General features: G+C 48.2%; 1 protein-coding gene across 2 annotated transcripts; it reads right to left on the bottom strand.

Annotated features, from left to right (window-relative positions):
* Nucleotides 1-1,208: 1,208 nt before the first annotated feature.
* On the bottom strand, nucleotides 1,209-24,326 carry LOC137429674 (MARVEL domain-containing protein 3). 2 transcript variants are annotated; one of them, XM_068119794.2, is made up of 4 exons: nucleotides 24,064-24,326; nucleotides 23,527-23,800; nucleotides 17,530-17,720; nucleotides 1,209-3,356 (listed from the first exon to the last, which is right to left on the bottom strand). In XM_068119794.2, exons 1-4 carry the CDS (start codon nucleotides 24,116-24,118, stop codon nucleotides 2,833-2,835), a joined length of 1,044 nt encoding a protein of 347 aa, XP_067975895.2. In that variant the 5' UTR covers nucleotides 24,119-24,326; the 3' UTR covers nucleotides 1,209-2,832. The 2 variants fall into 2 exon arrangements, with proteins under 2 accessions (XP_067975895.2, XP_067975896.2); XM_068119795.2 differs by having other exon boundaries at nucleotides 1,209-3,350; nucleotides 24,064-24,299.
* Between the last annotated feature and the right edge of the window lie 1,779 nt (nucleotides 24,327-26,105).

The raw sequence follows: 26,105 nt of genomic DNA, 5'->3' as shown, positions 1-26,105 counted from the left end.
AGAGAGAAAGAGTCCTGAAGCTTGTGAGGGAAGGAGAGAGAACCCGTCACACCAACCCCCCACCAGCCGCGTTGGCTCCACCAAGCCTTCACCTCCACCAAGCATTCACCTCCACCAAGGCTCCACCAAACTCCGTGTTGGCTCCACCAAGCGTTCACCTCCACCAAGGCTCCACCAAGCTCCGCGTTGGCTCCACCAAGCGTTCACCTCCACCAAGCGTTCACCTCCACCAAGGCTCCACCAAGCTCCGCATTGGCTCCACCAAGCGTTCACCTCCACCAAAGCTCCACCAAGCTCCGCGTTGGCTCCACCAAGCATTCACCTCCACCAAGGCTCCACCAAGCTCCGCGTTGGCTCCACCAAGCGTTCACCTCCACCAAGCGTTCACCTCCACCAAAGCTCCACCAAGCTCCGCGTTGACTCCACCAAGCGTTCACCTCCAGCCATCCACCTCCTGCGATTCCTGTCATCATTCCCCGCGTGAGTCTGTCTTTTGTTTGTTCTGTCCTGGGTTAATTAAGACTGTAGGTAAGCTAGTATTTGCACTGTGTCACCTGCGTCTTATGTGTTGTAAATAAACGTGACTGCTTTCTTTTTGCTTATGTGTGTAAATAGTAAATAAATTTAGTAGTATTTCCAAACCTTTCTTTGCCTTCGTCTTCCTCTTTGCATTCGTCGTTTTAGTCTTTTCCCTCATTGAGCAGCCGCGGTGCGATCCGGCCAACGTTTGGGTGGAATCGGGTTCTAATCGGGGAATAACTGTTCGGTCGCGGTAATACCAACCGCTCGGTAAAATAACATCTTTAACCGCGTCCGCAACACTATTATCAGAGAGTGTGCTGGCACTGTCGACTCTACGTACTAACGTAGCGATGACGTGGGTAAAAAAAAATGCCGGCCCCACCCACTGATACAAAAAAGTTGGAGTATCTCTTCGTACTCTCATAGTAGTTTATCGAGGACACTTGTAGTTCGAGTGTATAATAAGTTTTATTGACACCAAGTAAACAAAACAGTAAAAACCACGAGTGTCTTTCACGTCAAGCCGTGTATAAATAAATTCCTCGAGAGGTTCCGCCCCTCCCCTCTTTCCCCGCCCTATTGGTTAGAGGGAAACCACACCAGTTATTTTGGCATTTATAAGTGCATGTCATTGTGTGGCCTGAGGCTGGATGAAGACATTACTCTTTGAGAAACGAGCAATAAGACAGAGCTGCAAGATACAGTCAGGGTTACGTAAGACAATATAGGAACACATGTGCAGTGTTTGACTTTGCTGACGAAGATATCTTGGCACTTTTCCCCCAAGATTGGGTATCCTCTGAGTACCATTTACCACTGTTATTCCACATTGTAAAAAATTACAGAAACATGTCAATATAATTTTATGCTAAATTAAAAAGGCAATGTAGGGATGACAAACTACTGTCTGAAAAAGGTCCTAAACAAGATAGGGATGATGTTGGTTTCGAGAGTAGCTAACAGTATTGCCATCACATAACAATCCCTACATCACTGCCTGCCGACTATTGTCTAGGGCTAGGCTGAGCTAAAGTATTAGAGGCTTCAATATTTCATTTCTGCATAAGTATAAGAAGCTCCTATATAATTTCAGGGACTTCTTGCAGCTTCAGTTCTTTCCTACTTTTCTTTTTTATCAACTTAGAGTAACCAATCACAAAAAAAAAAAAAACACCTTTAGAGGCCATTTTCCCCCGCAAGCGGGGGTTGGCCTTTTTCGGGGACCGTGGTTACCAGTAACCAGTAACCAATCACAAATGGAGATAATTATTGAATGCTGTTATTAGAGATGTTCATGCGGTTTGTAAGAAGTTGATGATCATCTACTGTTATTATAATATTGTACTCAGGCTGCTAATTTGTACAGTCTCATTATGTGGATACACTACAAGAGTAATCAAGTACTGTTGTAACCAGTGAAATGTTTGTAGAAGCTTGAAGCAGTAAGTGATGAAGTGTAAATGAGGCAGTGATGAATGAATAAATGAATATCTATTTTGTTATGTCGGGATTGTTATGTGATTTTTTTTTTTGTATACAAGATCGAGGCTCGTGAAAGAGTGAACATTAATCACACAAAAAGTCAAACCGACACATAAAACACAAAAAAATAAGGGGAGCGGTAGACAAGATGGGCAGAGAGGGGGAAGGACACAAACACAACATTTGAGAGCAGGGACATCGGGAGAAATGTGGTAGGGGGAGGGCTTGGGGGGGAGGTGGGAGAGGTATAAAACATATGAACACTGCAAGGACTTCCAGGAAAGAAGATGTGATGGCAATACTGTTAGCTACTCTCTAAACCAACATCATCCCCATCTTGTTTCGGACCTTTTTTAGACTGTAGTTTGTCATCCCTACATTGCCTTTTTAATTTAGCATAAAAAATTTTATGCACTTGTATATTATGATGCAAAGATGAACTGATAATATTTTGGCATCAAAGGCGAGGAGTGAGGTGATTTTGGTGACGTCAAAGGTCATGTCACGTAAAAATGTGGTACTTGAGAACAGCTGGATGGATTTAAATCAAACTCGGTAGAAGTATGTAATGTGGGCGTAGACATATCGGTCGACGTCGTGACGTATTACGTGACGTCGTGACCTAATACATTAAACTAGGTCGAACCTAGTTTAATGTATTAGGTCAAGGTCTTTGTGATCAACGAAAAGACAATTTTTACAGCAATGTAAAGTTGCTGTTGCAATTCTTGTTACAATTCTTGTTACAATTCTTGTTACACTTCTCAGTTAAATTCTTTGTAACATTGCAATTCTCGTTCATTGAAACAAACAACAAGCAAACTCAAATCAAATGTCTGCAAACCATGTCTTATCAGTTACAATCACATTTTGTGTAGTTTTTGTCGGATTGTCTTTTTTCACTGCATCTCTGTGCCTCTTCCTTTCTCTACTTTCCCTCTCCTTTTCTGGGTCTCTCGAGTCCCTCTGGCCATGTCTTTCCGGGTCTCTGGTGTCCATCTGCCCATGCCTTGCCGGGTCTCTGGTGTCCCTCTCTCCGTGCCTTGCCGGGTCTCTGGTGTCCCTCTCTCCGTGCCTTGCCGGGTCTCTGGTGTCCCTCTCTCCGTGCCTTGCCGGGTCTGTGGTGTCCCTCTCTCTGTGCCTTGCCAGGTCCCTCTTGTCCTTCTCGCTGTGCCACACATGCTCTTTTACAATCAAGTCTTTAGCTTTTGGATGGCTGTGCTTTTTTGATCTCGCTTCTCGCTTCTGTTTTTGTCTCATTAATTTGATCAAAGCTAAGAAGAAGAGCACGGTGCTGGCCAGGTACACAATAGCCAGAATACTTCCAAAAATAGCAACAGCTACATCTGTGCCTGCAAAGAAAGGGATAGGAAGAGAGAGATTAGAGATAAAGGGAGATAGATGAGGATTTTAATTCAGCTTTCATTGAGATTGCTCTACATTACACAACTTTGCCTTGTTTTTCATTTATTTTACAACATATTGAAATTAATGAAAATAATTTGATAATCAACATGTCCACATTGCACGACTGTAACTATTTTGTGTCCCCATAACGCAGCCCCCTGAACGTCGTATTTCTCACCTGAAAAGGTCGAGAATTTTCTGGACAGCCATGACCCTGCATTGGGGACTGCCCCAGATCGCATCAGGGTTCACGTGCTCATATCCTGCTCTGCCACTCTTACTTCTCTCTCTGTCTGTGCTCTTCAGCCTGTCCTTGCACTTTAACCACCTCCCATCTATTTATAAGTTTGCTAACATCACTTCTGTTCACAATGGTGTAAAAAAAAGACATCCTCTACTACAGATCAGTAAGCCTGCTTACAAAAAAGAGTCTCAGCACATCCATCAATCCTGCTGTCGTCATCCTTATTTTCAAACAAAGTGTTCTTTGACCATCTGTTTGGATTCCATCTCAACCGACTGGACATTATGCTGCTTCCCTCCAAGCAATGTTTGGAGGCCCTCAATCTCAAACACGAGGTTAGCACCATCTCACTGGGTGCATTTTGGGTATTTGATGCACCTGGCATCCTGTTTTTCTTACAAAGCTCACTTCCTGTGGTATACCAAGCTGCCTTTAAACTTGGCCTTCGAGTTCCTTAACCTCTTCTGGGTGTTCCCCACGCACCTCTCCCTCAACCCCCTGCCCCTCTGCCTTTCCTTTGTTGGAGTTCCACTTCCGGTTTGTGGATTTTTTTTCATGCGGGTTGATCGAATCTGCAGCTGCCACTTCCACCTCATTAAAGCTAAGTTTTCTTACCCAGGTTTGTTGTGTTTTATGTTATATATTCGTCCCTGTGTTGCTGTTTGTTTGTTAAATGTTAAATCGTACCTAGTTGTGTTGTATTTGTCGAATTCGTTTTCCTGGTATTCAAGGCCTACTTTGGCCGCTCCTCGGATAGCTGCTGTGAAAATATTGTCCCTTTTGTCTCCGCATTCCTCGAGTTGTTTACTTCATGCCAAATATTGTACTTCTACCTCCTCAACATTATCCTATTTCCACTCCTTGCTTCAAAAAAATAAAAACAATTTTATATTATTATTACGCCTCTCCACAATGATCTCATTCTACTTGAATTTCCTTATGGCTGTACTCCCTTCTTTTCTCAATATCATCATTGAATAAAACGTTTCTTCCTTCTTCCTTTAAAAGCATTTTAAAACATTTCAAAATGCCTCACTTTCCTCATTTCTGTATGGATACCCCAGGTATTGTTCGTCATCTTCACCATGACCCATTCCTCTTCTTCACAAAGATTATTTTCCAAAACTGTCTGCCAGCTAAACGCAAGGTCCACCAACCCTCTTCCCACACCCACAGCACCACCTTTCTCCCTGCCTTCAACAAAAAGTATTACCTCCCATCTCATGATCATCTCCATTTGTCTAATTTGGGAATTTGGAAGCAGCATCCCTCCATTTTTCGTCCCCTCTTTCTGCATCCCTCCTCACCCCATCCTCTCATTGAGGTCTTTGCCATACCCTGGCAGATCTCTTAATCCAGACCACTGCAGATAAACTGGACATAATCTGTTTAACAGAATCCTTTCTCCCACAGGACGTTCCTGATTCCTTCGTGTCTTTCCTCAGTTATTGTCTCCTCCGATTTTATAGGCCTCCTGTGCTGGCGGAGGTGTTGCACTTTACATCAATAACTCAATTTCTTATTTGTACTGATCTTACACCTCCCAACCTCCAGGAGTACCTCTGTCTGCGACTTCCCCTCCACTCCCACCTCTTGTTTGTCTGTGTGATGTACCGTCCTCCAAACAGTGACGACTCGCTCCACATCTCTCTTGGACAACATGGATCAACTTTTAACCACTCATCCCAACTCTCTATTCCTCATATGTGGTGATTTCAATTGTCACCATGTAACTTGACTGGGTGTTGGTAGCCCTCTCACCAGCCATGGCACTTCAGCAAAGGATTTCTGTGACTCCATGGGACTGAATCAATCTGTGAACTTTCCAACCCGGATTTCTCCAAATGGCAAATCCTCCATTCTGCACTTGGTGATGACAAACTTCCATGCAAATGTATCCTGCTCTGTTCCAATTGGTTCATTTCAACCTTCTACTCTGATTCTGCAACTGGACCAGATGGCCTTAACGCACGTGTCCTCAGCTCACTTGACAGCTCTGCTGCTCTTGCACATCCCCTCTCTGCTCATTTCACCCTGTCATTTTCTCTTGGTCATCTTCCGTCTGATTTGAAATCATCCAACATCACTGCATTACATGAAATGGTGAAAAACCGATCCCCTCAACTACAGACTTATCACCTTACTTTCAATAATCAGCAAGATCATGGAATCCATCATCACAGTTGATATACAAAATCCTTCCCTTTATCCAACAATCTCATCTGAGATCACCAGTTTGGTTTCAGACCAGGTCAGTCCACCTTGGACTTGCTGTTTCTACTCACCCAACAATGGATGGAGCCCCTCAATGTCAGATATGAGATCAGGGCCATCTCTCTGGGCATATATTGAGTTTTTGATACAGTTTCACATCTTGCCTTCCTCTCCAAAATCTGTGCCTGTGGCATCCAAGGTCTACTCCCCACATAGAGCTTACAGACTTCCTTTACTCTCATAGCCAACATGTGGCTCTCAATGGAATCCTTTCATCTCCTCTCCTTGTCAAGGCTGGAGTGCGCCAAGCAGTATTCTGGGCCCATTCCTATTCCTGATCTTCATCAACGATCTGTCTGTCACTCTTGAAAATCCCTTTATCGATTTGCTGACAACTCCACCTTTTGCCATGACATCAGAGGGCAAGTCGTCAGCAATGACACATCCTTCAGACAGGAAGGCTGCAGCCTTTTCCCTCTCTTCAGACCTTTGATTTAAAAAATCACCACAAGTTGGTCAAACACTTCTAATATATCTTTCAATCCTGACAAATCTCTCTCTCTCTCTCTCTCTCTCTCTCTCTCTCTCTCTCTCTCTCTCTCTCTCTTCTTTCTCTCTTTCTCTCTTTCTCTCTTTCTCTCTTTCTCTGAAAGGACCATCTGGCAAACCCTCCCATCTACTTTCTTAACAATCCTCTTAAAGAAGTTCTGTCACATACTCCTGGATCTCACTATCAGCCATGGTCTTTCTTCGGCAAACCACATTTCAAACTTGGTCTACAAAGCCAGTCGCCAACTGGACCTCCTCTGTCGTACAAAGTCCTTTCTTGGCACACCTGAACTCATATCCACTGACAAGGTTTTCATCCGCAGCTTGATGGAGTACTGCGTTCCCTTCTCGGCTGGCTCTCCTGCCTCTCTCCTTGCTCAGCTTGATGCCCTGGAAACCAAGGCTTTCAAGATCATTGGAATCTCTCGCGATGAAGCTGAGTCTATGGGCCTATCACTTTTCCATCACAGACAGGTCGTTGGTCTCTCTGTCTTAAACCGCCTCCTCTCTGGTATTGCAACTTCAGCTCTTTCAGTGCCCTATCCCGTCCTCACCTTCTCTCTCTTCCACCTTCCCTCTCTTCCCCCCCGCCCCCCTTACCCCAGGTTTCTGCAGGGTGCACCCCTCTGGTGAAACTCTCAAAATCCAGGATCACTGCTCACCTCCACTTAATTTTTACTCGTTTTTTTCCTGCCTGTGGAACCAGTTTCCACATTCTCTTCAATGCTCTGTCACCCCCATTCTCATCCGCAATATTTTGTACCCCCATTAAACCTCGCTCACCCAACCCTCTTACGGTTTGCTGTTTCTTCCCTTACTCTCTCTGCCCTCTTTTCCTGTTTGTTCATTTTTTTTTTTTTTTTTTTTTTTTTTTGTATACTGAATCGAGGCTCGTGAAAGAGCTGACATTTACTTCACAAACAAATCAACCAGACAAACAAAATATATAAAAAGAGGGAGCGGAAGACAAGAGAAGGGGAAGCACGCAAACACTTGAGAGCACACAAGATTTAAGAGCAGGGAGATGTGTGGGAGGGAGAGAGCTTGGGGGGAGGCGGCGTGGGAAGGGGGGGGGGGGAGGGTGGGAGAAGTATAAAACACAAGGACACCAAGGACTTCCAGGACAGAAGTTGGTATTTCAAAAAAGTGGAATTGGGGTGAAATTAGCGAGGATAGAAAAGATCAAGGTTTTGGATGGGGGAAGATAAGAGATGGTGGTGAACAGCTGTTTTAAAGACCTGGAGGGTGGAGTGGGGTTGAAGAGAGTGAGGGAGTTTGTTCCAGAGGCGGGAGAAAAGAGGCATGAAGGAGTGAAGGTGAGCAGAGAGTCTTGATTTTGGCAGTTTAACCATAAGAGGGTTGCAGGCAGATCTTGTGTGACCTGTAGGAATATTTGGGGGACAGAGCCCAGAGAGAGCTGGGGGGGCAAGGCCAGAGAGGAGTCGATAGAAGACGGAAAGACCACCAACATGCCTGCGGTGAGTGAGTGAAAGGCCCTCAGAGTTAGCTTCATCGCGGGAGATTCCAATGATTCTGAATGCTTTGGTTTCAACAGCGTGAAGACGAGCTAGGTGTGAGGCAGGAGCACCAGCCCAGAGGGGAGAGCAGTATTCCATTGAGCTGCGGATGAAAGCCTTGTATGTGGTGAGGAGCTCAGGTGTGCCAAGGAAGGACTTCGCACGACGGAGGATGCCCAGTCGGCGACTGGCTTTGGAGGCCGGATTTGAAATGTGGTTTTCCCAGGAAAGATCATGGCAGATAGTGAAACCCAAAAGCTTGAGTGACAGAACTTCTTGGAGAGGATTATTCAGAAAGTGGATGGGAGGGTTGTCCAGTCGGTCTTTTCGGAGAGACATCGTAAGAGTGTGAGATTTGTCAGGATTGAAAGACATGTTCCACTTGTTTGCCCAGTCTGTGATTTTGTCCAGGTCTGCAGAGAGTGAGGAGGCTGCAGACTGCCGATCTGAGGGATGAAGAATGGAGCGACAGAGAGTAGAGTCATCAGCAAAGAGATAGAGAGGATTTTCAAGAGAGTCAGAGAGATCATTGATGAAGACCAGAAAAAGCACAGGGCCCAGAACACTGCCTTGGGGAACTCCAGCCTGAACAGGAAGAGGAGATGAGAGAAACCCATTCAGGGCCACACGTTGACTACGACTAGAGAGGAAGTCCGCCAGCCATGCGTGGAGATTTCCATGGGTACCAAAAGAGGAGAGTTTGGTGAGCAGAGCGGGGTGCCAGACCGTATCGAAGGCACGTGATATGTCAAGGGAGACAGCTCTAATTTCCTGTTTGGCATTGAGGACCTCCATCCATTGTTGAGAAAGCAGAAGCAGCATGTCCAGAGTAGAGTAACCAGGTCTGAAACCAAATTGATGATCAGAGATCAAGCCATTGGAGAAGAGGAAAGATTTCATATCTGAAGCAATGATGGATTCCATGACTTTGCTGATAATTGGGAGAAGGCTCATTGGTCTGTAGTTGCTAGGATCTGTTTTTGCACCTTTTTTGTGCAAAGCGGTGATGTTGGCAGATTTCCAAGCAGATGGCAGATGACCTTGAGCAAAATAGAGGGTGAAGAGAACAGAGAGAGGGAGTGAAAGAGCGGAAGAACAGGATTTTAGGACCCGTGGGCTGATGCCGTCAGGTCCAGTTGCAGAATCAGAGTCGAGGGTTGACAGAAACTTTTCCACCTTGTCAGGAGGAAAGGACACAGAGTCCAGGAGCAGCTGGGTACGACTGGGTACGGTGGGTACAGAGAGGGATGGGTTTGGGACACAAGATTAAGAGGCAAACACAGAGCTGAGGCATTCAGCTTTTTCACGTGCGGAGTCGGCCGTGTGGCCATTTGAGGTGAGGGAGGCGATGTAGGGGGAACAAACACCAGAAACATTTGACCAGACGCCACCAGGATTTGGAAGAGGGAGACAGATAAGAGAGTTCTGTCCTGAGAACGGAGAGATATTGTTTCCTGGCTCTCCTGAGGGTGGACACACACTTCTTTCGGGCTTTGTGAAAGGAAATGAGATTGCCTTCAGTTGGATTTGCCTTCCAAGACGCAAAGGCAAGTTGTTTCAGGGCAACTGCCTCACCTCAAGATTCCGTGTACCATGGACGGGAGGAAGGGTATGACAACTGAAGACGAGATGGGATAAATCTGTGCATGAGAGAGAGCAATTTACTTTGGAAGAATTCCCAGGATGAGTTGATGTCAGAGGCGGTAGAGATGGGAGACCAGTCCAGATGATTGATGGCTGCTTGAAGACCGTGCCAGTTGGACTGAGTGAAATGCCAGACTCGTCGGCGCTGAGGAGGCTCTCTGAGAATGGTCAGAGAGATGTCCCCTTTAACAAGCACATGATCAGATGAGCCGATTGGAGCAGAACAAGAGCAGCAGACATTTTCAGGGAAGTTAGTCATAACCAAGTCCAGAAGAGAAGATGCTCCGTTGACTGAGATCCGGGTCAGGAAATTGACAGATTGTGTCAGTCCCAGTGAGTCACAGAAGTCCTTTGCTGAAGAGCCATGGCTGGTGAGAGTGGTACCCACACCCAGCCAACTGGTATGGTGACAATTGAAATCACCACATATGAGGAAGAGAGAGTTGGGATGGGTAGATTGAAGTTGGTCCATATTATCAGACAGCGAGATGTAGATGGAGTCATCACTGTTTGGTGGACGGTACAACACACATATGAACAAAAGGTGGGAGCAAAGGGGAAGCTGTAGCCAAAGGTATTCCTGGGGGTGAGGTGGAGAGAGGGCAGTGCAGGGCGAGTGAGGAAGAGAGTTTTTTTAATAAAGATAGCAACCCCCACCCCCTCCAGGACGAGGCTCAGGTCTATCATACCGGAGGAGGGAGTAACCTGGGAGAGATACCAAGGAATCAGAGACATCATGAAGGAGGAAAGTTTCTGTTAAGCAGATCACGTCTGGTTTGTCAGAAGCAACCTGTGTGGAGAGATCAGTCAAGTTTGAGCGAAGGCCCCAGATGTTTGAGGTCCATACTGTTAAAGAAGAGGAAGGGGGGGCATCGGATACAGAACAGGGGGGGGGGGGGGCGGTAGGGTAAGATGTGGAAGACGAGGAAGAGGTAGGGAGAGCTGTTGAAGGTGTGTCAGAGATTTCAGAATAGCTTGGAGAAAGGGAAGAATGGGGTGGACAAAAGGTTTGATGGTGATTGGGTGAGGCGCAGTGAGGTGTTATTTGAGGAGGGGGAAGAGTGAGGCAGAAGGTTGAGGGAGATGAAGGTGAAAGTTGGAAGGGGGAAGAAGCGGGGAGGACGCTTTGAGGAGGAGGGGTGAGAGGGGAGTCTAGGAGGGGAGGAGTGAGGGAGAGTCTCGGAGGGGAGGGGTGTGGGGGGAGTTTAGGAGGGAGGGGAGGGAAGGGGCAAGGGGAGAGATTTGAAAGGGATGGGTGATGGGGAAGATTTGGAGGGGAGGGGCAAGGGGGAATATTTGAAAGAGATGGGTGATGGGGAAGATTTGGAGGGGAGGGGCAAGAGGGTGGATTTGGAGGGGAGGGGTGATGGGCAAGTTTTGAAGGGGAGGGGTGATGGGGAAGTTTTTGAGGGAAGAGGTGATGGGGAAGTTTTGGAGGGAAGGGGTGATGGGGAGGATTTGGAGGGGAGGGGTGAGATTGGATTTTGAAAAATGTACGATTAATGGGAAACTAACATTTCTTGCAAAATGAGTTTCTTGAGACCTTCGAGTCAAAAATACGTTTGAGGACGCTGAAGGATGGGTGGAGTTCTGGAGAGTTTAGGGAATGTATGAAAGAGGTACTGTAACTGTCAGAGATGTAATTTTTTTTTGGAATGAATAGATTTGGTGAGCAAGTCGAAAGCATCCTTTTGCAGAAGAAGAAGAAAAAGGTGTTATACAGACTTGGCATTTAATATGGAATTTTTTTTTTTTCTTGACTTGGGTTCACTTTCTTAACTCAGTATATCAATCTGGTGAGTTTCTTTTACACTTTGGTGATTTATTTGTTAAAAGAACCATGTCACTGATTGTCTGTCGCAGCAAGAAGTCAACAACAGGATGATATCACAGGTGGCGTGGCAAAATGTACGGACAGGTACATTTGACGATTGGCCTCACAATCTGGTATACAAGGGTTGTTGCGTTCTGTATTAGTGGAAAACAACTGCTGCACGTCTCCAAAAGTTATTGCCACTTCCTCTGGAGATGGTCCGTCAACTCGACAATGCTGTTTGTCATGGAGTGGTAGCTTTACGAAATTACGGCATGAAACAGCGTGCTATTGCTCGGCAGTATGGCATCACTCAAGGTCAGGTGTCAAAGATCCTGAAACGAAATGCACAGAGGGGTGTCCCTACTCCAATACCGAGGCCAGGACGTCCCCGCAGAACCACAAGGAGGGATGATCGCCAGCTGCACCGGTTAGTCTGCAATGGCCGTACCAAGTCAGCTAATCGGCTTAGGGCTGAGTGGCAGCAACTGACAAATGTGCCTGTATCCAGAAGGCTAGTCAACCAACGACTGGTTCAAGCAGGCTATCGTGCCAGGCGTCCCCTGAGAAAGCCACGCCTGACCAGACAACACCGCCAGCGCTGATTGCAGTGGGCCAGAGAGCACCGTCAATGGCAGCCAGGACACTGGAATCACGTGATCTTCAGTGACGAGTCTAGATTTCTGGTCTATCGTCAAGATGGCCGCGTCCGAGTGTGCAGACAAGTGCATGAAGCCGACAACAAAGATTGTATAGTGCCAAGAGTCCAAGCTGGAGGTGGTGGGGTGACCGTTTGGGCTGCTTTTCATGCAGGGGGCAAAACTGACCTGATTGTTCTGAATGGAAACCTGAACCAGTTCAAGTACAGGGCCATTCTGGAAGAAACATTGCTTCCATTTGCTCGTGCAGCCTTTCGAGGAAACTTTGCCTTCCAAGATGACAATGCACGTCCTCATCGTGCTCGCATGATCCAACACTTTCTTGCTGACCGTGGTGTGGAGCATATGGAGTGGCCTGCCATGTCCCCGGATATGAATCCGATAGAGAACTTGTGGGCAGAATTAAGGCATCAAATCGACCACTTGGACCAGCAGCCGACCTCTGTGCGTGAATTGCAGCAGGCTATTGTCACTGCATGGCAAGCGATTCCTGTCCAAACCTTGGCAAATCTCGTGAACAGCATGCCTCAACGTTTACGTGCTCTCCTGAATGCTCGTGGGGGTTACATGAAGTACTGAACTGTAATTTTACTGTCCGTAATCCCAGTCGTAATTTAACTTTTGTTTTTGTTTAAAAAAAATTTGGCTAATGTGCAAAATAAAGAGATACTTCTGGAAAATGTACAGAAGTTTAACACAGTACTGTCCGTGAATTGAGTTTGATATCAGTTTACATCACTTTCAAGGATCAATTTATTTGTTTCGAAATGTCAAATGTGGTTTTTGTTTCTTTTAGAGGTCACATTAACAAAATCTAGAATAATTTCAACATAATTCCAATGAACTTTTGGTTCTAAGACATCTTGGAAAGTAAGTTCACCCCCACAAAAAAAATATTCCATATTTAATGCCAAGTCTGTAGTATATGACAGAATACAGTTCTTCAGGGGACAGTTGAAACATTTTTTAACGACGTGAACACGTGATCACGAACAACGTGGTCGAAGAATGAACGAACAAATAAGAACAAACAACGGATAAGAACAGAGAAGGGTTTTTTTTTTTTTTTTGAGTTGAGCTGAAAACAGATACAGAGACCCAACGTGAAACGTGAAAAATAGAGACCGAAAGTAATTGCGAGCGCAATCGAAGAACCGATGAGACAGAAACAAAGCCTCAAGCCAAGGTCAGACACGGTAGCCTACTCGTACTACACTAGGCCTCAGAATACGCGACACGAACTAACCTTGTTCCTGTGTCCAACTGTGGGCCCACTGCCCCACTATTATTGATGTGCCTCTATGCCCTCTTGTCACCTCGCTCTTCCACGAGTCAAGATATTGTATTTTTTTTAAACAACCCCGATTTTTGCTCGTATGTTCCCAGGATCCAATCAAATATTGTTTCTACACTACATGACCAAACGTATGTGGACACCGAACATCTCATTCCAAAATCATGGGGATTAATATGGAGTTGGTCCCCCACCCCCCCCCCCCCCCCTTTGCTGCTATACCAGCCTCCACTCTTCTGGGAAACTTTCCACCAGATGTTGGAACATTGCTGTGGGAATTTGCTTCCATTCAGCCACAAGAGCATTATTGAGGTCGGGCACTGATGTTGGGCGATTAGGCCTGGCTCGCAGTCTGTGTTCCAATTCATCCCAAAGGTGTTTGATGGGGATGAGGTCAGGGCTCTGTGCAGGACAGTCAAGTTCTTCCACACCGATCTCGACAAACCATTACTGTATGGACCTCGCTTTGTGGATGGGGGCATTGTCATGCTGAAACAGGAAAGGGCCTTCCCCAAACTGTTGTCACAAAGCTGGAAGCACACAATCGTCTAGAATGTCATTGTATGCTGTAGCGTTAAGATTTCCCTTAACTGGAACTAAGGGGCCTAGCCCGAACCATGAAAAACAGCCCAGACCATTATTCATCCTCCACCAAACTTTACAGTTGGCACTATGCATTTGGGCAGGTAGTGTTCTCCTGGCATTCGCCAAACCCAGATTTGTCCATTGGACTGCCAGATGGTGAAGCGTGATTCATCACTCCAGAGAACGCGCTTCCACTGCTCCAGAGTCCAATGGCGGCGAACTTTACACCACTCCAGCAGACGCCTGGCATTGCGCATGTTGATCTTCGGCTTGTGTTCGGCTGCCCGGCCATGGAAACCCATTTCATGAAGCTCCCGACGAACAGTTGTACTGACGTTTCTCCCAGAGGCAATTTGGAACTTGGTAGTGAGTGTTGCAAACAAGGACAGACAATTTTTACGCACTACGCGCTTCAGCACTTGGCGGCCCCGTTCTGTGAGCTTGTGTGGCCTACCACTTTGCGGCTGAGCTGCTGTTGCTCCTAGACGTTTCCACTTCACAATAACAGCACTTACAGTTGACAGGGGCAGCTCGAGCAGGGCAGAAATTTGTTGAACTAACTTGTTGGAAATGTGGCATCCTATGATTGTGACACGTTGAATGTCACTGAGCTCTTCAGTACGGCCCATTCTACTGCCAATGTTTGTCTATGGAGATTGCATGGCTGTGTACTTGATTATATATATCTGTCAGCAATGGGTGTGGCTGAAACAGCCGAATCCACCAATTAGAATGGGTGTCCGCATACTTTTGGTCGTGTCGTGTATGTTGGAACAATAATAGGAAATTTGGCCAATATTGGCTTGGTGGGCAAAATCTTTTCTTTATTTTTTTAAATCCGGGAAATCCACCAGATGAATAGATTTAAAGCCTCATACAAATGTCTACCTCCATCCTCAACCCCACCCCATGTTTTCATTTCTTATGTTGACACTTAACCCTCCGTCTGAAAATGTCAAAGCTTTCGGATGCCATTAGCCTTGCCCCCCTGCATTACTTCATCGACACGAATTATTCCAGCACTCCCGTTATATGACGCCATTCTGCGAGACTGACGTATCTTATATGTTTCTCTTCACAGTTACTTTGCTTTGGATTATAACGGATATTTAAAAAAAAAATAGTATGACAACACATCGATTTAAACAAATTCTGTACAGCATGATTCAAATAAGCATGCTCATAAATCATTGTAGGCATTTTCCTTCTTCTTCAACTGGCTTATCAATCAGCAATTAGATTTTTGGCCTTGTTCCCTGTCATAGGATTTTGTGTTCCTATCCCGGTAACAGATTGAAGCCATAAATCTCCAGAATGGGCACAGTGATGGGTCTTTATCGCCGATGGACATACATCATGTTTTTGATGGTTTGCCAAACAAGCTTTGCAATTTGGCTATCGAATGAAACGTCTCAAACGAAATTACAAATTTCTCCATGGAAACGAGCAGTGTGTTGCGAAAATGGTCTTTAAGACCACGCGTTGAGACCATTCCTGTTGTCTGTGTGCCAAAATGAGCAGTTGAGAGCCAGAACCTAATATCTGACATATCTGCATAAATGGGTATCTCCAATGGTTTGCGGTCCATGAAATGACGACAAATTTTCAGACAAACTTTCGAAGTTAACGTGGATAATGCGTCAAATATGAATGATGAATTTAGCTTTTACTACAAGATACTCTTCATTATATTATGTAATATGTGGCACCATTAATCACCGATTTATCAAGTTGCAAATATACTTTAACATACGTATTTGTACGTTGAACTCGTTTTTTTTGTGGATGTGTCAATTCTGGTTCTCACCTCATCAAATGGTCCGTCTTTCAGGGAAACTCCCTTTACCCTTTCATTGCTTTCATTGTATTCAAACTGTTTTTCGTTCGATGAGATAATTTCACTCTAGTGATGGCTGTACCTTTTTAAGGTGATTTAGAGAATAGCAGAAATGGCTCTGCCACCTACATCATGACATTTGACCCACGTGAGTGGCAGATCGTTACTCTTTCATGCTAATTATTACCCTTGCCAGATGTATTGCATTTGGGTCCGTTTGTTTATTACTTGCGAAATCGAAGATTTGCGAGTACAGTTGGACCTCAACATTCGCGGATTCTGCGTATTCACGGTTCATAACATGTGACCTGCTTCTACAATCGCTCCTCACGTATTCGCGGTAAAGAAAAAAAAATACAGTATATACACACGTGTATACATATATACCTGCACCCTCTGCTCTCGCCGTGCTTTGTCCCCCTCAGGTATCTGCAACATGCACATTGCACATGGTCCATCATCCATCAGCAACCCCCTCCTCATGAAACTGCCTAAATCCAGACCCACTGCTCACCCACATTCATTTATTCCTTTTTTCCACACCTGTGGAACCACCTTCCATTCTCTCTTCAATCTTATTCTTTCCTCCAGGTCTTCAAGACAACACTGTTCACCACCATCTCAAGTCATCCCCCATCCAAAATCATGAACTTTTCTACACCAGTTAAACAACCCCCCACTCCTCCCAAACATTTTGCTTATTTATCCATTTTACCCACTCTTTGTGTTCTCCCTTACCCCTCATCGTTACCTGCATCCCTTGTTTGTCTATTTTCTCCCACCACCCTGCTGTTCACCAAATTTCATCCGAATCAGTCCACAGCTTTTTGAGATATCGTGCACAGACTCACAGGGGTGTTGTGTTCTCCCTTACCCCTCATCATTACCTGCATCCCTGGTTTGTCTATTTTCTCCCACCACCCTGCTGTTCACCAAATTTCATCCGAATCAGTCCACAGCTTTTTGAGATATCGTGCACAGACTCACAGGGGTGCAAACATAACCTCTGCCAACCTTCAGTGGCGGAGGTAATGACGTACTATTGCAACATGAGTACGTCTATGCATTGTCTTATTGGAATGTGATTACATCTATTAATTACGTACTATTGGAATGTGAGTACATCTATTAATTACGCACTATTGGAATGTGAGTACATCTATTAATTACATACTATTGGAATGTGAGTACATCTATTAATTACGTACTATTGGAATGTGAGTTCATCTATTAATTAGGTACTGTTAGAATGTGAGTACATCTATTAATTACATACTATTGGAATGTGAGTACATCTATTAATTACGTACTATTGGAATGTGAGTACGTCTATTAATTACGTGCTACTAATGTGTGTACATATATTAAATGTACAATTGGAATGTGAGGACGTCTACTAATCACGTATTGGAACGTATTAATTACATCTATTGTTAATTGCGTAACACACCAGCACACAAAAGACTTGGCCTGGTGTACAATCTGATTGCTTTCTCATTTTGTGCTGAATCTGTTTGGAAGGTGCAGTGTCATCCGCTTGTTCTTCAGTTACGAATGGTACAATGCACAAACGCCTAATAACTATTGGAAAGAAAATGAGATTTGCACAATTAAGTCTTTCCACATCTCCAATTTTGTAATTTCATTCGGAACTTTAAAAAAAAATTTTTTTATCCTGGTGGTTTTGATTGCAACTTCCGTCCACTTAACGGTTAAGAGAAAAAACCAAGTACCATGGAAAGGGTTTTGTTATAGTGTTCACCTGCCACATCACACGTCATCCACGTGTGTCCATGATTCCGGTAAAGTTTCTCCCGTTCTGCACATACTTCACTCGCATTGACGCGAAGCACGTGAATCAGGTAGTAGGCAATGCCCACCAAACACCCCGCTGCTGCGACCACAGTAAATAGGATCTCGAATGCAATGAAGAGGCATGACGTGCCTGAAGCGCTGCAAGCAAACGTCACACCATGATCACTATGACGTCATTCCCTAACATTTGTACATTGATATTGGATGAAAAGCTTTAAAAATGTAAGTTAAAAAAAAAAAAAAAAAGGAAAAATTAGTAAATAATCATACTGTAGCGGCTGCCGCTGGGGTTTCACAATCGCCTTGCACCTATCAAGGAGGCGGAGCGATCACCATGCCGGGCTCGTCCAGGACGCCCGGGCAGGCCCGCGCTCAACTTGCCAGGCCTCGGTCGGGACGCCCGGGCATGCCCGGGCATGCCCGGGCAGGCTCGCCCTCAACTTGCCAGGCCGCAGCCAGGACGCTGGGCCACGCCCCCTGGCGCCGGGCCCGGGCAAACCCCCTGGGTTAATAGATATATATTGCTGACCGATAAACGGGTTTTCAGAGTGCCTGAGTGTTTGATTTCAATAAAGCAACTCAGATGAATTCCAGCTTTTTGTCGCGTCCATTCTTCTGATCGACGTGGGAGCCCCAGCTCCTTCATTGGTGACCCCGACGTGATTAAGCAGCTTCTCCTCGATGCTTTCGCCCTCCCATCGGCGGAACGCGCACGGCGCCTGCTCGAACTGCCTGAGCTCGGCGACACGCGCCCTTCCGAGCGAATGGACTACATGCTTTCACTGCTCGGCGAGCACTCTCCGGCATTCCTGTTCCGGGAGCTGTTCCTCCGTCAGCTGCCTAACCCGGTACGCCTCGCCCTGGCAAGCACGACGATCACAGATCCCCGGGCCCTTGCCAGAGAAGCCGACAAGATCTCCGCTGCAGGACGGCGCATCGCAGCGGCGACATGGGACCCACCGCCGTCCGACGCAACAACCATGGCGCCCGAGCACCCGGCACGGTCGACGGCCGAACTGCCGACGCAATTGGCGGCCGCTCTACCGTGCCGACCACCTCCACCCGACCAAGCGTGGTGTTACTATCATGCCAGGTTCGGACAAAAGGCCCGGACATGCCGACCCCCGTGCACCTTCGGCAGGCCGGGAAACGGCCGGGCCGGCGTTCATTACCAGCCATGAGCGCCGGCCATACGGGCAACTTACTGTTCATCACGGATAAAGCGTCCGGACGGCGCTTCCTGTGCGACACCGGCGCCCAACTGAGCGTCATACCCGCCTCTGACCAGGACAGGCAATCCGCGGTTTGCGGCCCCTCCTTAGTTGCGGCCAACGGATCGACTATCCGCACCTTCGGCCCGCGCAACGTCACCCTCTGCTTCGGCGGCCAACGTTTTGCTTGGACGTTTGTAACCGCCAACGTGCCCGTGGCTCTGCTAGGCGCCGACTTCCTCTGCGCACACGGACTGCTGGTGGACGTCCAACGGCGTCGTTTAATCAACGCTGAAACCTTCAGCTCCCTGGTATGCACATTGAGCAGCTCCGCGCCGACCGAGCTGGCATGCACCGTCCCGGCGGCGAACGAGTTTGCTCGCCTGCTCACGGAGTTCCCGGCCCTCACGCGGCCGACGTTTTCGGCCGTCGCAGTACGGCATGGGATCGAGCACCACATACCAACCACGGGCCCGCCGGTCTACGCCAGGGCCCGCCGCCTCGACCCAGCCAAGCTCGCCGTAGCGAAGGCCGAATTCGACGCGTTGGAGCACCTCGGCATCGTGCGGCGCTCCGATAGCGCGTGGGCCTCGCCACTGCACATCGTGCCAAAGCCGGGGGGTGGATGGCGCCCCTGTGGCGACTACCGCCGTCTGAATGACGCTACCACCCCCGACAGGTACCCGATCCCGCATATCCAAGACTTCTCCGCCCGTCTGGCGGGACGGGTCATTTTTTCGAAAATTGATCTCATACGGGGATATCACCAGGTACCTGTCAGGGCGGCCGACGTCCCTAAAACGGCAGTCATCACGCCGTTCGGCTTATTCGAATTCTTGCGGATGCCGTTTGGTCTCAAGAACGCGGCTCAGGCGTTCCAGCGCTTGATGGACGGCGTGCTGCGTGACCTGCCGTTCCTTTTCGTTTACCTGGACGACATCCTCGTCGCCAGCACGTCCCGGGCCGAGCACCTCCTCCACCTCCGAACACTGTTCGAGCGCCTCAGCGAGCACGGCCTCATCGTCAACCCGGCCAAATGCCACTTCGGCACGACGGCCGTTGATTTTTTGGGCCACCACATCACCAAGAACGGGGCCGTGCCGCTGCCAACCAAGGTCGAGGCCATCACCACGTTCCCGCGTCCCCGCACCATAAAGGCCCTGCAGGAATTCCTGGGAATGGTGAATTTTTATCACCGCTTCGTGCCCCGCGCTGCTCACCTCATGCGGCCCCTCTACGAAGCCCTCCGGGGCAAGCCGGCCAAGCACGACATCGTCTGGTCCGCAGCAATGGATGCGGCCTTCCAAAGCTCAAAGCGGGCCCTCGCCGACGCAACACTGCTCGCTCACCCGGTGCTCAACGCTCCCATCGCCCTCACCACGGATGCCTCCGACTACGCGGTGGGCGCCGTCCATGAGCAATGGGTGAACGGGGTTTGGCAGCCACTCGCTTTTTTCAGCCGGCAGCTCCGGCCGAACGAGCTCAAATACAGCACGTTTGACCGGGAGCTCCTCGGTCTACACCTGGCCGTCCGCCATTTCCGCCACCTCCTGGAGGGCCGACCTTTCACGGCGTTCGTCGACCACAAGCCGTTGATTTACGCCATGGCCAAGGTCACGGAGCCATGGTCGGCCCGCCAACAGCGCCACCTCTCCGCCGTGTCGGAGTTTACCACGGACATCCGGCACGTCGCCGGCAAAAACAACGCCGTGGCCGACTGTCTTTCCCGGGCCAGCGCGAACGCGGTCCACCTGGGCGTGGATTTTGCGCTTATGGCGGCGGACCAAACCACCGACACCACGGTGCAAGCCCTCCGGGCGGCGGACACGGGCCTCCGCCTGGCCGACATCCCCTGCGCGGACACTGTCCTGCTCTGCGACGTCTCCCAAGGCCAGCCTCGCCCCATCGTGCCCGTCACCTGGCAACGCCGCATCTTCGCCTCCCTCCACGGCCTTTCCCACCCGGGCCGGAAAGCTTCCCAGAAGCTGGTGTCGGCGCGTTTCGTCTGGCACGGCCTTCGTCGGGACGTCCGCGATTGGACCAGCGCCTGCACGGCCTGCCAACGGGCCAAGGTCCACCGACACACCCAGGCCCCGCTGGCACCTTTCACCGTGCCCGAACGACGTTTCGACCACGTCAACGTGGATCTGGTGGGCCCCCTCCCCCCGTCACGGGGGTTCACACACCTGCTCACCATGGTGGACAGGACCACCAGGTGGCCGGAGGCCGTTCCCCTCGTCTCCACCACCACCGCCGACGTGGCGCAGGCTTTCATCGCCACCTGGGTCGCCCGCTTCGGCGCACCGGCGGACATCTCGTCAGACCGCGGACCACAGTTCACCTCCGAGCTGTGGGGCGCGGTCGCCCGCAACCTGGGGGTCAAGCTCCACCGTACTACGGCCTACCACCCCCAAGCAAACGGGTTGTGCGAGCGATTCCACCGCTCCATGAAGGCCGCGCTCATGGCCGGCCTTCAAGACGGCGGTTGGGCCGACCGGCTGCCGTGGGTCCTTTTGGGCCTTCGCACGGCCCCCAAGGAGGACCTCCAGGCATCCACCGCCGAGCTGGTCTATGGCCAGGTGCTACGCGTCCCGGGCGAATTCGTGCCCGACGCTACCAGTCCCTGGTCCGCAGCTCACCAGCGCTCGGACCTCCAGGAGGCCGCCCGACGGTTTGCCCCCGTGCCGACATCCCACCACGGTGACCCCCGGTCCTACGTCCCCCCAGCACTCCGCACAGCGGAGTATGTTTTTGTGCGTCACGACGCACATCGGTGGCCACTCCAGCCGCCGTACGACGGGCCCTTCCGGGTGCTGCGACGGGACGACAAGTCGTTCGTCATCGACATCGGCGGCAGGTCGGACCGGATTGCAGTGGACCGCCTCAAGCCGGCGCACGTGGACGTCGACCACCCACCACGGGTGGCCCTTCCGCCGCGGCGAGGCCGCCCCCCGTCCACGGGGCCCCCCACTCGACCGCCCACCACCTCACCGGACCCCCTCCCACGACCCGCCAGGGGTCGCTTCGGCCGGGTCATCAGGACCCCCCTCAAGTTGACCCTGCCGGTGCAAGTCGATTCTGGGGGGACGTGTGTAGCGGCTGCCGCTGGGGTTTCACAATCGCCTTGCACCTATCAAGGACGCGGAGCGATCACCATGCCGGGCTCGTCCAGGACGCCCGGGCAGGCTCGCCCTCAACTTGCCAGGCCGCAGCCAGGACGCTGGGCCACGCCCCCTGGCGCCGGGCCCGGGCAAACCCCCTGGGTTAATAGATATATATTGCTGACCGATAAACGGGTTTTCAGAGTGCCTGAGTGTTTGATTTCAATAAAGCAACTCAGATGAATTCCAGCTTTTTGTCGCGTCCATTCTTCTGATCGACGTGGGAGCCCCAGCTCCTTCAATACTAAAATACGCACACTGTAAATACCACGCACGTCTACAACGACTCGTGGAGAAATTGTCTCCACGTTTACAACAACGTGGAGGAAGGGATGAGAGCATGCCACCCAGACGCTCTATCACGCCACCCAGTGGATAGCCCATTGCCAGATGATGAGGAGGTGGAGGTACACATTCAAAATCACGTACACCAAGTCATCTTGGCGGCAGTAGCGAACGTCGATGATGGAAGTCAAGATCATCTACGTGATCTTACACTCGATAAACACCGTGCGGGAGCACGACGCGATGAGGAATACCGCTTACAAGCTCAGGCTCTTTTCATGGTGTCTGTCCGTCTGTCTGATGAATTTTTGACCCCAATACATTCTGTCGTTACTTATCCAATCTCAACCAAACTTGACAGGATGACTAAGGGTTACACAATGAAGGTTGTAGGACATTCATTTGCCCCCCTCCCCAAGGGGGTTTTCCCTGCCATTGCCATCAATGGGGTTGCATGTTGAGGTGTATATCCATATTAAGTTGGCTTTATCGTGGCGCTTTTCCAAGGCCGCTTCTAATAACAAAACTAACGATAATAGCATCATATTAATGTGATTACAAAACAATATTGATACCATTCGTATCCCACCTCCCCAAGGTGTTTTTCCTCCTTGAACAAACATCTAGTCAACGTTTATAAATAGCTTATCCTGGCATTTGTGGGAGAAACGGCTCAACGGCCTCTACCGAAATAAAAATATTATAAACCACAAACACGTATGATTAGCTTTTTTTAAACAGTCGCTAATGCTCTTTATAACACTAAATGAAGAAATTTGGAGGAATCCCGACATCCGTGAGGTAAGTTTTACTTACAGAACGGAGGGAAGATCTACTGTACTCTATATACCCCACAAATTATGAGTTAATAACATGGCCCTTTCTGACGCTACCGTGGCATTTTTCATAGATAACTTTTGAAACTCGCTCCTGCTGTTTAATATGAAACTGAAAGGGAGGAAGACCGGGGTGTGCTCCTTTACCAAGCAGCTAGCTAGCGCTTGCCAAGCCAGTCGTTCCTTAACGGTTTTGAATGGAGTGCTTGCTCAAATGCTTAAACCACTTGGAGATCTCTCCAGAAGAAACTTGGTAAATGAACACACATCCAATGTTCTTGAGACCTACCATAGATCGACTGTAATCTATATACCCCAAAGAGGAATGACTCTTCCTGCCGCATAGTGTGCGGGTGTACTCGTAAATTAAATAAATAAATTAACGAACTTGATACAAACTCCCCCCAAAACACCTCGCATCCCTCCCTCCCCCCCCCCCCCTCTTGCTTACCTTGCGGACCCCACGAGGACTCCGAGCGTGATCATCCCCAACCCGAGCGTGACCCCGATCGCTCCGTACAGTGCAGGTGCTCGCTGCATGTTAAACGCCCGGTCGAGCTCTTGGACCCTTTGCAGATCGTTCCCCTCGAAGACGGATCCCCCGCCATTCATGCCGAAGCCCGTGGACGTGATGCCTGAGCTGAAGCCGGCGAGGGTCGCGTGCGACGCACCTGCGCAGACGAGCGCCAGAAAGCACAGCAGCACCTGCAGAACGTGCATGCAACCTGCGGGTTCAGGTACGCGCGGCACGCACAGTTATGCGACGCTCGAATAACCGGTTTGAAGATGTTATACAGTGACGTCACGATCCGGATTTCCTCCTCCACCTGAGATAACTTTTAAATAAATAATAAATAAACAGCGAAATCTCGGGCAAACTCCTTGAGCAAGTTGATTGGGATCGAAGTGTATATATCGTGACGACTTCAAGGTATCGCTCCACTAGCAGAAGGTAAATGAAGTCTGTATTCATTTTGATTATCCTTACCTGTGGGAGTGAAGACCACCTTGAGGCAGTAGCTGCATCCTCGTTCGTCTCCCATGAATCGCTCCCTCAGAAATAAAACACCAACTTCACCCTAAAAACGCTGCTAATGTTGCCAATCGGTTCTTGTTCCTATTCGCTCCTAACTTCATCCATGTCGGATACGAACCGACGTAACGTAATGACGACACAGACCTCGCAGGTTAACAAACCGGACTCACGACTGACTGTACACCTTCCGCTTCGCCAGCTTCTTCTTCTTCTTCAAGGTCATTTTGACAATGGAAACGCGCTCCTTGGAAAAGTTCCAGAATTATTCGACTTTTGGCCGCTAGGCTTGAACTTGAACCTGAACCTGTTTCGGTATTCCCTCTGGGGTTCTCTAACCACAATGTCTTATCGGAATCCTATAACAAGAAACATGTCCTATAGGCTATAGGATAAGTGTGGGGTTGGCATCATAGTCAGGTTCACTATGTTAACAAATATAATTTCGTTCAAAATTTTGGGATTAGCAAACCTGTACATTTTTGGAATCATCAGAGCATGGAGAATCCGAAAATCAATGTTGGCATTTGCACAGACACCTGCATGGCCGCCATTTTGGATTTTCAAAATGGCCGCCATTTTGGATTTTCAAAATGGCCGCCATAAAATACATATTTTGCGCTATCTCGGCTTCTAGTCAACCTAGAAACGTAATTAAATATGCTAATCCTATGTTTTCTGGGACAAGGAATCCAATAAAGGTCTCAAAATAGTGCTCAGGATTATAGAAAAGCAACAAACAAAGGTAATTGAAAACCATTGTCTTTATATTTGTGATATAACTGTATTACATAATACATGATATTGCAAGTCCTTTGAAGTTATAGGTATGGGTTTATAAAGCAAGAAAGCAGCCTTGTTAGTATCAGATTGAACTATAAGTCCTATACACAGGACCTACTAGGTCTATACCGTTCAGGAATATGCTGAATATGCGTAATATTTTTTGTATCACTAACATCTGGAAAGTCCTAAAAGTGAAGCGAGTGTTAGGATTAGAAGTCTAATGATCCCACCAATGGTTTTCTTGACCCAGAAAACATAGGATTAGCATATTTAAATAAGATTCTAGGTTGACTAGAAGCCGAGATAGCGCAAATTATGTATTTTATGGTGGCCATTTTGAAAATCCAAAATGGCGGCCATGCAATGTCTACGCAAATGCCAACATTAATTTTTGGATTCCTCATGCTCTGAATATTCCAAAAATGTATAGTTTTGCTAATCTCCAAAATTTTTGAACGAAAAAAACATGGTGAACCTGACTATCAGATGCACATTAAACTGTCTGCCGACATTAGTTGGTGGAGGTTCGAGATCCCACGGTGTCCTCGGCGAAGAGTAGGTGAGTTATCGCTGGCACCCTGAGTAAATTCCAAATTCCTGCTCTACCCTCGGTCGAATTCCTTATTTCACGCTCTGAGGGTGAAGTGACAGTGACATTCAGACAAACATGGCTATGCAACAACAGAGCTAACTTCTTCCAAAAGATCTGTTCGTTTAGCGCATCTTTTTCTCAAAGATAGTTCCAAAATTGTCACTTTCTCTGAGAAGAGATGGCAGAAGGTTCAGACCCATCCCATGTCCTGCTTCTCAAGACTGTACAGGTAAAGGTGTTCTATGAACTTTCTACTCATTGAAACATTCATTTGCAAATCCCTGCACACAGTTACTCATGTTGGCAATAAACAAACCTGTGATTTTGTTGTTTTTGCACCTTTAGTTTATAAATTGACTTCAGGACCATGAGACGTTCGGTGAATGACGGATTTTTCTGGTCAATCGAGACTTATTCATTGTCATCCCAATCGTTCCGTTTCTCCGGTCCCTTCTCAATGTCTTTTTGATATTGAGGTCAAAATCATCAAAAAGCCTGGCAAATGAAATCCCCAACACGACTATTATTTGATTTGATTATTTTCCCAAAAAACCATGGCAAAATATGCATGTTTGATAACTGGAGTACCGATTGTATCCAACAGAGTGCAGAAACCCAC

This window comes from Myxine glutinosa, chromosome 6, assembly GCF_964187855.1.
Source record: "Myxine glutinosa chromosome 6, kmMyxGlut1.1, whole genome shotgun sequence".
Taxonomy (NCBI): domain Eukaryota; kingdom Metazoa; phylum Chordata; class Myxini; order Myxiniformes; family Myxinidae; genus Myxine; species Myxine glutinosa.
The sequence above is the reverse complement of the archived record's forward strand: the minus strand, read 5'-3'. Positions and strand labels throughout refer to the sequence as shown.